This window comes from Vipera ursinii, assembly GCF_947247035.1.
Source record: "Vipera ursinii genome assembly, chromosome: Z".
In the NCBI taxonomy this organism is placed as follows: Eukaryota; Metazoa; Chordata; class Lepidosauria; order Squamata; family Viperidae; genus Vipera; species Vipera ursinii.
This window is the reverse complement of record NC_139517.1, coordinates 26,086,506-26,101,628: the sequence shown is the minus strand read 5'-3', so window position 1 is coordinate 26,101,628 and position 15,123 is coordinate 26,086,506. Positions and strand designations below refer to the sequence as shown.

Below are 15,123 nucleotides of genomic sequence, written 5' to 3'. Positions count from 1 at the left end.
GACAATAACTGAACTATGAGTTATAATGCAAAGATTTCATAACCATATCATCTCTTCTATAAATCAAGTAAGACAATAATGGGGTATTCAGTTTTTTACCCATGTTATTTTAGCTTAATCTCCCCTTCCTGATATATGATTGAACATTAGTTACCCAAATTATCCAGATATTTATTTATAGTGTGGGTGAGAAAGAAAGTGCTTCAGAGATTTAGATCTGAATTTGGTTTCTTTTTCTTATATATTCTAGATATGAAGAGTCATTTTGAGATGCTGGATACAGAAAAAGGAAATCAAACAGAAACTACAGAATTCATCCTTCTGGGTTTTGGCACTTCCCCTAAGGTGGACCCTCTTCTTTTCTGTTTCTTCTTGGTGATTTATTTGACAACAATAACAGGAAATCTTCTTATCTTTCTGCTAGTTGTGACTGACCAGCATCTTCATACCCCAATGTACTTATTCCTGGCAAATTTGTCTTTCCTGGATACTTGCTATAGCTCTACTTTGCTGCCTAAAATGCTGGTGAACTTGCTAAGAGTTAAGAAAACAATAACTCTGAGTGGATGTCTAGCCCAATATCATTTCTTCTGTCTTTGTGCAGGTGTAGAAACTTATCCTTTGGCTGCTATGTCTTATGATCGCTATTTGGCAATTTGTAGACCTTTGCTCTATGCTTCTATTATGAATAGGAAATTCTGTTTCCTACTAATAGCTGGGACATGGATTAATAGCATGATAGCTAATATTATTCTAGTGGGGTTTGTGGCTCAATTATCCTTCTGTGGCCCTAATGTCATAGACCATTACTTTTGTGATTTCCACCCACTGGAGAAATTATCCTGTTCTGACACAAATCTCCTTGATCTCGTCCTTCTTCTCATAAGCATTAGTTTTGTAATTGTTCCTTTTCTGTTGACCTTCCTCTCCTATATTTGTATTATTGGCACTATCATAAAAATTAAATCCAAGACTTCCGGGTGGCAAGGCGCCGCCGAAGACAGCCATTTTTGGGCTGTCCGCTCTGCGGCTTTGTAGAGCCGCCAAAAACAGCGCCGATCAGCTGTTTCGGCAGCTCGGAATCCCCCTCCTCAGGAGAAGAGGAGGGGGTGAGTACCCAGGTAGGGGTTCAGCTCTCCGGGGCCGCCAGAGCTTAAAGTTCTGGCAGCTGAAGGATTGAGCCCCCCCGAAGCCTGGGTTTGCTCCGGGCTGTGCAGTGTTTCTGCTCCGTGCTTTTAGGAGCAGAACAAGGCGTTTGCAACCATCCCTGCCAGCAGGAAATGATTCTGGAGAACGAGGATGCAGGCAGAGCGATACAGGAGATTAAGGTGAAAGTGGACTTTTGATCTTTGGCTCAATGGACTTTGCAGACTTTGAAAGTGAAAGTGCATAGTAAGTAACAGTGGGGGAAAATGGCGGCTAAATCTTCCAAAGTTATTCGAAGTGCGGGGGCCTCCCCGGTGCAGCAGTCTTTGTTGCAAGCTTTATTGCCCCCGGCACCTCCACCTTCGCCTGCTCTGACAGTTAAAGTTTTGCAAGATGCTTTGGAAAAGCATTCACAGCAAATAGCTGAGATTATAGATGAAAAGCTGGATGAGAAGTTAACAGAAAAACTAGCTGAAGTTATGGATGAAAAGCTGGATGAGAAGTTAACAGAAATAAGGGTGGACATCTTGCTTGCATTTCAAGGCATGGCAATATGTATCGAATGCTTGGATGAAAGAGTGGAAGATCTCAGCCAAAATAATATTAAATTAGATGCAAAAATGTTAGAGACTGAGAATGTGGTGGATAAAATTGACAGTGACTTGACCTTGGTGCAGTACCAGGAGATGGAGTTTGCTGTTAGAATCAGAGGCTTGAAAGAGAATCCTAAAGAAGATCTGAAGGAAATAGTCTCTGAGGCTCTGGAAGGGGTGCTGGGACGGCCAGCAGATGGAATTGTGGGAGACATAGATAAAATCTTTCGTGTCAATTTGTGGATTGCAAGACAAAGGAAATTACCTAGAGATGTGGTTGTTTATTTTACAAAGAGAGCAATCAGGAATGAAGTTATTCAAGCTTCTTACAATACTAAGCTTGTAATTGCTGAGCAAGAAGTTCTGGTTTTAAAAGAGATCCCTCCAAAAATTTTAAGGAGAAGAAAGGAGTTTGCTTTTCGAGCACAAGAGCTCAGGCGACGTGATATCAAGTTTAGATGGGAGATACCAGCGGGTATGGTGGTGATGCATGAAGGCACGAGACATCGTCTTATTACAGTGATGCAAGCACGTGATTTTTATAGTAATGTTTTAAAAGCAACCCCCATACCACTTTTGGAATCTACAAAGAAGAATGATGAGGGAAAGCCTCAAGGTGCTGAAGGAACAACACAGACAGATGAGAAAGCTACAGGAGTGGATCAAATTTCAGTATCATCGGAAGAAACAAGAGACCAGAGGATGACGCGTGCTGCTTTGAGACGAATGAGACGCGAGCAAGAACAAGACCAGCAGAAAGTTATGGAACCTCCAAAGCGTACCTATAGCGAAGCTGTGGGAGGGGCGCAGCCTAAGAATGTTAAGGGGATCCTGGAAGACGCGCCCCAAAAGCTTTGGGTTGCTAAGGATGGCGACTAAGCTTCTAACTTGGAATGTCAATGGTTTAAATTCATCACAGAAGAGAAAGAAAATCTTTCAATATTTAAAACAATTTAAGACTGATGTTATTTGCTTACAAGAAACACATATTAGAGTTATGGACCAAAAGTATTTATTAAATTCAACACTGGGCACACAATTTATTGCTTCTGCAATGAATAAGAAAAATGGAGTGGTTATTTATGTCAAGAATACTATTACAGTGGAGTTAATTGAAGCAGATAAACAAGAAAGATACGTTATAGTAGATTTGTTAATAGAAGGAAAAAAAACGCTTTTGGTTGGATTATATGCTCCTAATCAACAACAAGCTGACTTTTATAGTTTATTACACAGCAAGATCACTCAATTGGATTATAAATCTTTTATTTTTTATGAGAGACTGGAATGGTGTCTTGAATGTACAAATGGACAAGAGTGGCTCTTTTAGAAGTACTCCAAGTCATGCTAAATAGCCTAAGTCCTTTTTTGAGATGATGGATGATTTGGAGCTGCAAGATATCTGGAGAGAAAGAAATCTACAAGAAAAGGATTATACTTTTTTCCTGATAGACATCAATCTTTTTCTAGGATTGATTTTATATTAATCACTAATGATTTTTTTCTAGGATTAAGAAGATAAAGATTTGTCCAAGAACTATGTCTGATCATAGTCCAGTCTGGTTAGAGATTGATAAGGACAACAGAGATAGGCACTCCTGGCGTCTAAATGAGAACCTGTTTAGAAATCAGGAAAATGTGGAAGAATGTAAAAAAAACAGATGAAGGTTTTTTTTGAAACTAATATGTATAAGGGTACTTCTATGGAAATGGTTTGGGATGCTAGTAAGGCATACGAGAGGTGTGTTAATATATTTGAACAATAAATATAGACGTAATTTGGAATTTAGGAGGAAATAATTAGAGAATGAGATTAGGGAAAAAGAAAAGGCCTTAATTTTGAATCCATCGGATGTGAAGATTAAAGAGGTTATTAATTTATTAAGGGAACAATTTGATAAGTTGATGGCTGATCAGGTGGCAACTAATTTACGGTTTGCTAGACATAATACTTTTTGTAATGCCAATAAACCAGGTAGATGGTTAGCTTATATGCTAAGGAAGAAGCAAAGGGCTTCTAATATAGACAAAATAGAACATAAGGGCAAGGTTGTGTATCAACAGAATCTTATTAAGGAAACCTTTGTTGATTTTTATTCTAAATTATATGCTAGAGATAAGATCAATGAAGCAGATATTGATGCATATTTGAGGAATGCTAGTATTCCGGTTCTTACGCAAGAACAAAAGGAAGAGATGAATCAACTGATAACTGAGGAAGAAATTCTTTTAGCAATTAAACAATTGAAAGTGAGTAAAGTGCCAGGCATGGATGGTTTGACTGCTGTGTATTATAAAAATTTACAGTCTGAGATGATAAAGCCATTAAGGGAATTGTTTCAGACAATTCAAAGGGGAGGAGGGGTGCCTCCGTCTTGGAAAACTGCTTTCATTTCTTTGATTCCGAAGGAAGATCAGGATGTCACTCAAGCAAGAAACTATAGATCAATATCACTTTTGAATACGGACTACAAGATATTTGCTAAGGTCTTAGTTAACAGATTGATGAGGGTACTGCAACAGGTAATTCATGGTGATCAAACTGGGTTTATAAGTGGTAGACAAATGAAAAATAATGTGAGGCATATAGTTGACTTGTTGGAATTTTTGGAAACAAACAACCAGATCCCTGCAGCGCTGATTTTTCTGGATGCTGAAAAAGCCTTTGATCAATTGGATTGGCAATTCTTGATAAAAGTATTAGATGAAATGAATTTTGGGGATAAATTTTTACAACCAATTAGGGCATTATATCAAAAGCAAACAGCCCGTATAATAGTAAATAATAGTCTGACTGAAGTATGCAATATTGAAAAGGGCACAAGGCAGGGGTGCCCATTATCACCTTTATTATTTGTTTTAACATTGGAGATATTATTGATTAAAATACAGAATTCGGAAAAAATCAAGGGAATTCAAATAAGAGATCAGGATTATAGATTGAGGGCATTTGCAGACGATCTGGTTGTTACGGTGACTCAGCCAGAAAGCTCTGTTGTGGACCTGATGGAGATAATAATGCAATATGGGAAGGTTTCTGGATTTAAGGTTAATGTACAAAAAATAAAAATTTTGGCCAAAAATATGACAATACCGCAAAAGGCCCTTTTAGAAGGATTAACTGGATTTGAGATTGTTAAAAGGGTTAAATATTTGGGGGTATATTTGTCACCCTCAAATGCAAAGTTATATAAAAATAATTATGAAAAGCTATGGGGTAAAGTTCAAAAAGAATTGGACAGCTGGAAAAAATTACAATTGTCATTATTGGGAAGAATTGCAGCAGTGAAAATGAATGTTTTGCTGAAATTTCTATTTTTGTTTCAAATGATACCTATTCTTAAAAAGGATCCAAACTTGGAGGAATGGCAAAAGGGTATTAATAAATTTGTCTGGGCAGGGAAAAGCCACGAGTTAAATTCAAGATTATGCAGGATATGCGTGAAAGAGGTGGTCTCAAAATGCCCAACTTTAAATTATACTATGAAGCTGCTGCATTGTCAGCGATAAGTGATTGGATTAATTTAACACAAGGGAGATTATTAAATCTTGAAGGTCATGATTTGTTATTTGGTTGGCATGCATATTTATTGTATGATAAGAAGGTAGATAATGTGTTTAAGGTGTATATTTTAAGACATGCTTTGTTGCGAGTTTGGAAAAAGTATAGACATAAGTTAAATTATAAGATACCTTTATGGGCAATACCGAAACACGCAATAGAAAACATAAATGTTGGGTTCAAACATGATGTGACTACATATAAGGAAATCTTAAGTTTGGAGAGGAATGTATGGTATTTGAAGCCGTATAACTTTTTATGAGGAGAAAAGATTGTTCAAACCTGGTTTCAGTATGGGCAACTACAGGCCAGGTGGAAAGAAGATCAGAAAATTGGTTTTTCAATGACTGATGAAAATCTGGTAAAGCAAATTAGAAATCAGGGTCCAGCACATATCAAATGGATATATCTTGCATTGATAGAAATTGATTCAGAAACAGAACTTGTTAAAGACTGCATGATAAAGTGGGCTCAGAATATTCAAGACGTTATTACAATGGATACTTGGGAAAAGATCTAGGTGAGAAATGTAAAATTTACGCAAGCTCAAAATTTAAGAGAGAACTTTTATAAAATGTTTTATAGGTGGCATTTAGATCCCAAAAAGTTAGCAAGTATGTATCCAAATTACCAGCCTAAATGTTGGAGGTGTGGTGGCGAAGACGCAACGTATTTTCACATATGGTGGACCTGTAAAAAAGTTAAAGCATTTTGGATTAAAATCTGGTGGAATATGCAGAAGATATTTAAGAAAAGGATAAAGTTTTGTCCGCAATTGTTTTTACTGGGCATTATTACTGATACTACTGTTGTGGACACTAAGTTGATGTTGAACTTAATTACTGCAGCAAGACTTTTAATAGGGCAATACTGGAAGAAGGAAGAACTGCTGACTATAGAGGAATGGACTTTAAAAGTTTCTAACCTGGCGGAAATGGCAAAGATTTCGGCGTATTTGAAAGACCATTCACAACAACGATATATCGTGGAGTGGAAAAAATGGATTGATTGCATCCAGAATAAATATGGGACTAAAAAGTTTCATTTAGCATTTGAATAAGTATTGATGGGACACTTATATTGCTTGTAGTCATTTTATAAGAGCTAAAGTGCGATAGACCTAATAGTTTATTGTTGTTAGCATATGGTAGTTTATGATTGTTTTGTACTTTTATACCTTGTATTTAGCTCTGGCAAGTCGGGGAGGGGGGAAGGGGAGGGGGGGAGGGTTGGGTTGGGTTGGGAAGGGGGGAGGGGGTTGGGAGGGGTTGTTCTGTTAAAGATAAAATGTATTGAAAAACTTTTCAATAAAAAAAATTAAATCCAACACTGGAAGGCAAAAAGCCTTTTCAACTTGTTCTTCTCATCTCATTGTAGTTTGCCTCTTTTATGGCACATTAATCATTGTCTATGTGTTGCCAGATTATCCCACCCTGAGATACCTCAATAAAGTCTTCTCTATTTTCTATACAATGATGACCTCTTTGGCAAAACCCCTAATTTATACTTTAAGAAACAAAGAAGTTCACAAAGCTCTCAGATTACTTTATAGTAAAATTATAACTGTCAGTAGAAATCATTTGAAATTATAAATTTCTTTTATTTTTTTTGGCTAGTTATATTTTGAATTTAAGTGTGAATTAGTAAGGTCAATAATTGGTCCCTATTCTACTTAGCTGTAATGGCTGAAGTTTCTGATTGAGATCATGATGGTTATAACACTGAATAGCATCACTTCATGACACTAGGTTAGAAATGCCATTAACCTCCAAATCTCTTGCAATGTTGATACTGGTTAATTGATTGTAGAAAATTGGAATATTTTATGTAAAATGTATGTTTACGTAAAATGTATGTTGTTTTCAAAGTTTTCAAAATGTATGTTGTTTTCAAAGTGAAACTCAAAACAAATTCAGGTAATTTTAACGTTAAAGCCTTTTTGGAAAATTTGAAAAAATATTTGCTGATTTACAAGTTTTAAATGAGAAATTGAATAAAAGGTTTGATGAATTTACTGTAAATCAACCTAAAGAAGATAAATGGACACAGGCAACAGTAGCTGAATCAGGTATGCAATTGGATGGACTGGAAGTTAATCTGCTGCTAACAGATTCTAATGAGAAGATTTGTTTGAAAAATGGAGATTTGTTAGAGAGGCATTAATGAACTTTTTAAAGTTTTATTCATTTATAATGTAAAATGTGAAAAGCAAATAGTAAGGGACAATGGCTGAGAAAGGGAAAACAAAAAAGTGTGAAGAAAGGGAAGGGAAGAAACAAAAGGCATTGACTTCTGACACTCTCTGTTGCATAAAATGCAATTAGAGAATGACTGTCAAGATACATTGGATCATAACTGGAGGAAAAAATTGTTGAACAGCAAGTATTATGGAGATATTATCAATGAAGTCCTTTTTTTGAAGAGCGAGAAGCAGTTGTTTGGATTATTCTATTCATAAATTCAAAGAAAAGCAAAGATGATATACTGGGAGCTGTTTTTATTACTATTTCACAATTATAGTATTAGCAGCTCACTGCAATACAGGCTGGGATTTCCGAAGTTGTCTTAAGAACAAGTCAAGAGCAATGGAATCATCAGAGTCCACAGCTGCCACAACCTGATATGAAAATTGTGTGCCATGCAATAATGCTAAATTTGTTGGGGAAGGGGAAGAAGAGATGCAAATGAAAATAAATCACAATTCACCTGAAACATAAGTGCGGACACTGGTCTTGGGCATGGGGATAGATGAATGCATAAAACAATTGCAACGATATTAATAATATCTTTTTAAAGGGGATACAAAATGAAATTCTGCACAAGATACCTTGTATACCAGTTGTGAGTCTGATAAAACAGAAAGTGCTCCTGCTGCTTCATATCAGGCAGCAACAAAGGTCTTAGTACAACTATGTAACAAACCCAGGGAAAACCCCAAGCTCCCCTGAAACTCCATAAGGATGTTAGATGTTGAAAGCAGGCTAATCAAATAGATCCTACTCCTCTTCAAATGTAGGAGAGTACTATGGAAATATCAATATAAACTAGATAGTGACAAGGGGTAGATGGCAACATATCCCAACTCCAGATCACATAGCCATTACCTTGAGATAGCATGTGTTCCTGTGGAGGGGTCTCATGAAAAATTGGCTCAGCTCCATGGCTGTAAAGGTGGCTATGAATTCATGCATTGAGTCTCTAATGATGGTAGACAGAAATCCCCCCAAAAGAAGTATGGGAATCTTTACCATCGATGACAACTTGGGCAGGAAGGCTGCCAAACAGGATGAAGGCTGGTATAGTAGCAGAATTACCAAGTGATTATTAACCTTACCTGTAAGGTCTCACACCTGATGATCTGCAGGGCAGAGACCCTCACATCCTCCTATAGACAACAGCAGCACCCCTTTCCTTGTTATGGACTTGTGGTTGGTGCAAAAACTGTAATTCTTCCGGACACATTCCTAGAAAGAGCATTCCCTTTTCTTTGACCAGACAAGCCTCAGTAATTCATACCTACCTGAAAGAGGTGAGCTGACTTGTTATTTAGTAGCATCAACTGGAGTCCACAACCATCTGAGATCTTACTCTTTTTTTCCAGAATAACCTTTCAATATCTTGGGATATATTGTTAAAATTCACTCCCCAAATGTTTCACTGAAAAGGATTGATGACTTCAAATTTCAGTGAAGAATCTACAGCAGACATGTTAAACTCGCGATGTCACGTGACATCGTGAGGTGTATCGGGACTGTTTTGCCATTGCCGGCAATGGGATGGGTGTGGCTTTCAGATGATGCATTCGGCCTGCAGGCTGGCATTTTGACACCCCTGATCTAGGGGGAAGTAAAACATTATATGACCCTAATGTCAAGAGAAAATATAAGAAAAAAGAAAATAAAGAAAATAAATATTTTCTCAAATTTTACTTTCTATATTCATAACCTGTTTTATAAGAGTAGCCCATTCACACACTGAGGGAATTAAATGAAAGATCTATGTTTTTTTTACTGTCTATGCATCAAAGTGACTCATGTACAAATTGTCAGGTGTGATAGATCAAATCCACATGTGAAGGTTTAATAAAACTGATTTATTGCTGCTCATGGTTACACTATGGAATATTGTCAACTAATAGTTATGACCTGCTAGGAATTAGATAAGGATCAGTGAATTCAAGAAGATAGCATTGCATTTAGTTTGTTTGTGGCTATGTTGAAATTCTAGGCTAATCCCCAAGTTCTGCCACTTCTTCCTTTACACAAGATAATTTTTCAGCATGCTGATGGTAGAAAGTGTAGATGTGTTTTATCATTTGTGCATAAATGTGACCTAGCAGGATGGATTCTACAAAAATATTTTAAATGAGTCAACCAATCTTTAGAATTATTTAACTAAATAACATCACAATCCCAAGGAAGAAGAATGAACATGGGAACTGAGTTGCCTGAGAAAATCAGAAAATCAGCTACAAATCTCCCAGGATTAATTAATTACACATACTTAAAAGCACTCAACAGTAGAAAGAGCTGTAACTTGCCCAGAGAACAGATCTTCCAGCAGTGATGTAGACAAAACATCAATGTTGAATTCTTGGACAATCTTTCATTAAAATATTGCTGGAAAAAAAATCCTCTTTCACGCACAACTACTATAATTGAGGAAAGATGAAGTCCTCTTTCTTTTCCATTGAAAGTTTAGATGGCTTTATACTTTGTACTAACTCATAATATTTTATTTCAACTCCATCAGGGAAGACAGTTTTTCTGGATGGTGAAGCATGGCCCTGTGATTTCTTTAACAATTTCTTTAATAGACAAATTAATAGAGCATAGTTCTGTGGATACTTACAACCTCACTTTTGGAATGTTTAGAAAATTATGTATCAGCTTTTGATGATTTAAAAGGGATTAGTGATAGCTTTCTTAATTTGTTATAAAGAATAACTATGTAACTCTCTTCTTGTTTTTCAGATAGGTGTAATTCCAATGTGTTAAACATTCCACAACACTTTTGCAATTCTTTTGGCATGTTATCTTCCGTACCATCTTTCTGCAGATGCATCCATCCCATGGTAAATAAATGTTATATTTTTAGTGGCCGTGTTCCAAGACCAATTTATTCTCAAAATTAGAATGTGTTGTGGAGCGTATAACTAGATGTACAATTGCATCCAAAATGTACATATCTAATATATCTTTTAACTTAAGGTTATTTAGAGTTTCCAAAAAAGTGATCCAACACTTTAGAATTACTTATATCACCCTGATCACAACTTAAAAGTCTGCAGAAGCTGAATAGAAGGTATGGTTGGCAAGGGAAAAGAAAATATAAAGTTTTATTCATTTATAATGTAAAATGTGAAAAACAAATAGTAAGGGACAGTGGCTGAGAAAGGGAAAACAAAAAAGCGTGAAGAAAGGGAAGGGAAGAAACAAAAAGCCTGAACTATACTGCTTCCCAAAGCAGACACGAAGAGAAAAGTGTTACTACTTTTACACAGAAAATCTGAGTTATCCTGCTATATAGTTATTTGTATGACAGCTTTATTATTTTTAGAAATATCTCAAGGCAGTGAACATATTCAACACACCTTTCTCCTATTTCCCTCATAACAACCCTCTGAGGTAGGTTGGGCTGAGAGAGAGTGAATGGCCCAAGGTCACCCAATTGGCTTTCATGGCTAAGGCAGGACTTGAACTCAAAGTCTGTGCTTTGTAACCTGGGGATTTTCAGTGAACTAATTTTATTTGTTTATTTAGAGAATTTAGTGACTGCCCACTAACTTTCACTGACTCTAGGCAGCTTACAAAAAATAAACATCCCAATATAAAAACAGTAAAAACAATAACTGCCCGCTCCATCCACCTATCCCAGTGACAACAAACAAACAAGCTGCTTGATGGACTCCATCCTATTCTGGTTCTCCAGGCCTGTTGGCAAAACTAGATCTTCAGGGCCTTGCAAAAGAGTGTCAAAGAGGAGGCCAATCTAATCTCCACAGAGATAATGTTGCAAAGGGAAGAAGCAACCACAGAGAAGGCCCTTCTTCTGGGTCCTGCCAGATGTACCTTCTTAGGAGAAGTAACCTACAACATTCCCTGCCTCCCTTCTCTGATGGGTTGGGTGGATGTAACCAGCAAGAGATGGTCCTTCAGATTCCTTGGTTCCAAGCTATGTTGGGCTTTAAAGGTGATAATCAGCACCTTGAATTGCTCCCAGAAGCAAATTGGAAGCCATTGCAGAGAAGAGGTAACACATGTGCACACTTGGGTCTGCACAAAACCATGGAGCCACCGTATTTTGAACCAATTGGAGCTTCCAGATGTTTTTCAAGGGCAGCCCCATGTTGAGCAGTAATAACAGATACAGTATTCTGAGGATAATTTAAAATGTTTAAGAAACTGATAAGAAAGGAATGTTTCATTTACTATAACTGCCTTTGAAGCTGTGTGCCTCTTGGTTTGTATTCTAGATACAGTATGATTAGTATATGACAAATGGAAGAAATTTTGGATTCAGAAAAAGGCAATCAGACAAGCATCAAAGAATTTATCCTTCTGGGTTTTGGGAATCTTTCTCAACTGCAGCCTTTCCTTTTCTGTTTCTTCTTGGTGATTTATCTGACGACAATAACAGGAAACCTTCTTATTTTTATTTTAATTGTGACTGATCAACACCTCCACACCCCAATGTATTTATTCCTGGCCAATTTGTCTTGCCTAGACATTTGCTATAGCTGTAATTTGCTGCCTAAAATGCTGGCCAGTTTGCTGACTGGTGAGAAAACTATGACTGTTATTGGGTGCGTAGCCCAATATCATTTTTTCTGTCTATGTGGAACCACAGAAACATATATTTTGACTGCAATGTCTTATGATCGCTATCTGGCAATTTGTAGACCCTTGCACTATGGTTCTATTATGAGTATGAAATTTTGTTTCCAGCTTATGGTAGGAGCATTGGTAAGTAGTTTAATATTTAATGTAGTTTTTGTAGCTCTCATGACTCAATTTTCTTTTTGTGGGCCTAATGTCATAGACCATTACTTTTGTGATTTTCGTCCACTGGTGAAACTGTCCTGTACAGATACTATTCTCTCTGAATACTTCTCTTTTTGCATATCCATTATTTTTGTTGTTATTCCATTCCTTTTGAGCATCATTTCCTACATTTGCATCATAGCTACCATCATCAAAATTCAATCCACCATTGGAAGGCAAAAGGCCTTTTCAACCTGCTCCTCTCATCTTATGGTGATTTCCCTCTTTTATGGCACATTAATCATTGTCTATACATTGCCAGACATACCTTCTCTCAGACAATTCAACAAAATATTTTCTATTTTCTACACAATTGTGACACCTTTGTTCAATCCCCTTATCTATACTTTGAGAAACAAGGAAGTTCACAAAGCCCTAATACGATTTTTTGATAAAATTGTAATCCTTGGTATTTCTTTTCACTTTTTTAGGTAGCCAAAGTTTTTACTGGGGAAATGAAAATAGGGTGACATACATTCTGTTTAGCAGTATTACTTGAGAATTCAGAGTACATTATGGAGGGACAACATTGGTTCATGTAAGATTGCTCTTCTCTCCTTATTTCTGAGGTAATTCTGTTTTAACTCCTGTTGTCTTTCCATGTATTTCCATGTATATTTATACATATATATGTTTGTACAGATAGATGATAGTTAATAGATAATAGACAGACAGACAATGTGCATGTGTATGTGTATGTGTGTATCTATGTATATGGTATTAATTAATGAAAACTAATACAGATTGGACTCAAAGAGAGAAAGATAACTAAAAAGAGAGTAAAAGGAAAAGGAGAGGAAAAAGAAAGAACAAAAAAAGAACACAAAGAAAAGAAAAAAGTGCAAGAAAGAAACAATGAAGAAGTTACTTCCATTCTTTATCACAAGTATAAACAAGTATGATTGCTCTTCATCACTATATAGTTACAAACAGATATCTTGTCTTCTCATAACCCATTTCTTATCTATAAGCAACTTCATAAAACATATAGTTTTTAATTCTAATGGCAGCAAAAATTCTGTAAATGGTTGCCTGAATTTCATTAACAGGTGTCTTATTTTAACCTTGATCAAATAAACCTGCTTTATATTGCTTTACCTCTGAGAATCTTAATCTTTAGTTCATTAAAATATTCTCACAGGAACCGATCTCTTTTTAAGGCTTTAACAAACCTCTTTTGTAAATCCAGTAAAAAGACATTATCCAGGTCTTTCTCTTGGTTTATCATTTGTATTTTCCTTTTTATTTTTAAAACTTCACCCAGCTTTGCTTGTATATCCAATAAAAAAAATGGTATCTGGGTTACTCTTTTGATTTGCAAGTTCTGTTTCCATTTTATATAATACCTTCTGTTTTGTAATCCACAGTTTTTTAAATCCAATATTTGATTCCACTACTTCTGTGTCAAACAAGTTTTGTGCCATTTTTCTTTAACATTTTTTAAACATTATCAATATACAGAAACATGAGCTGTGATACCACAGTTGTTATCAAGATCGATAAGTATCAGTATCAATATCAATAGCTCTGACACTTATATAACTGTTTCTCACTGCTTTACAGCCCTCTCTAGGTCGTTTACAGAGTCAGCATATTGCCCCCAACAGTCTGGATCCTCATTTTACCAACCTTGGAAGGATGGAAGGCTGAATCAACCTTGAGCCAGTGAGAATCGAACTGCTGGCATTTGACAGAATAATCCTTAAATACTGCATTCTAACCAATCCATTACCACAGCTCTTAGAATGCAGTATTACAGGCTAACTCTGCCTACAGACACGATCCTGATGGGCTTGAGGTTGACTCAGCCTTCCATCCTTCAGCAGTCAGTAAAATGAGAACCCAGATTGTTGGGGGAAAACTGCTGAGAAAGTGCTATAAAGAACTATAGAGTGGTATTAAATTTAAATGCTGTTGCTATTGCTGTATTATGGCTATTAATTTATGGTTCAATTCTTCAAAGATCTCCTTTAATATTTCAATAGTTACAGTGTCTATAGAGAATCTCAGTCAACTACCTCTTAGATGTCCCAAGGATGCTTTTAAGAAGGCAATTGGATGTTCTTTATTTTTTCTTTGAAGACATTTCACAAACTGAAGTAGCTTCTTGGATGAGAAGCAAATGTCTTCAAGGAAAAAACAAAGTCCAGTTGCTTTTTCAAAAGCACCTGTGGAACAACTGGTACACTGCTTTGTTCATTTTGTAAAATTCAAAAGGAGTGATTTCCCCCCTCTTTTTGCTGGTATCTTTAGTCCCCTCTAGTGTCTGATTTAAATCATTAGGTTTCTAATAGACAAAATAATATAGTTGCCATGAAAACCTGTTTAATTTATATGGTTTATTTATTAGTTAGTGCAACTTACAGTAAAAATTTCAATATTCCAAATTTGTCTGGATATATATTTTTTTGTTCAGAAATGAAGGATGAAGATGAATTCACTGTGGTTTTTCAAACTTTTCATTTTTTGAAAAAAAAATCTTCTAATTTTAAGATGTTAGATCATGGGTGTCAAACTTGCTGCATCACATGGTGTGTCGTGACATATCGTGACTTTTTTGCATTGCCGGAGCTGGGATGGGTGCAGTCTCAGCATGATGCAACTGGCCACTGGCAGTTTGACACCCCTGCATTAGATAAACAATTTCTAAAAATGATTAGAAGTGAAGCTAGCAAACATAGTGTCCTTTAAATGACTGCTGTTGTTGAGAGGTTGCTGATTAATCCCTTTGTTTCCTAGCACTCAAACCAATAGAATGAGAAGCAGCTGTCCAGAGCAC

At 36.3% G+C, this 15,123-nt stretch overlaps 2 protein-coding genes across 2 annotated transcripts; both read left to right on the top strand.

Moving 5' to 3' along the window:
- Nucleotides 1–252: 252 nt before the first annotated feature.
- LOC310650122 (olfactory receptor-like protein OLF4) lies at nucleotides 253–6,893 on the top strand (the record flags this gene model as incomplete). The annotated part of the gene is made up of 2 exons (XM_083378956.1): nucleotides 253–632; nucleotides 6,638–6,893. 2 exons carry the CDS (start codon nucleotides 253–255, stop codon nucleotides 6,891–6,893), a joined length of 636 nt encoding a protein of 211 aa, XP_083235082.1.
- A 4,908-nt stretch (nucleotides 6,894–11,801) lies between these two features.
- On the top strand, nucleotides 11,802–12,779 carry LOC310650121 (olfactory receptor 1E16-like; the record flags this gene model as incomplete). Its single annotated transcript, XM_083378955.1, has 1 exon — nucleotides 11,802–12,779. The coding sequence occupies one exon, from the start codon at nucleotides 11,802–11,804 to the stop codon at nucleotides 12,777–12,779; it is 978 nt and encodes a 325-aa protein (XP_083235081.1).
- Between the last annotated feature and the right edge of the window lie 2,344 nt (nucleotides 12,780–15,123).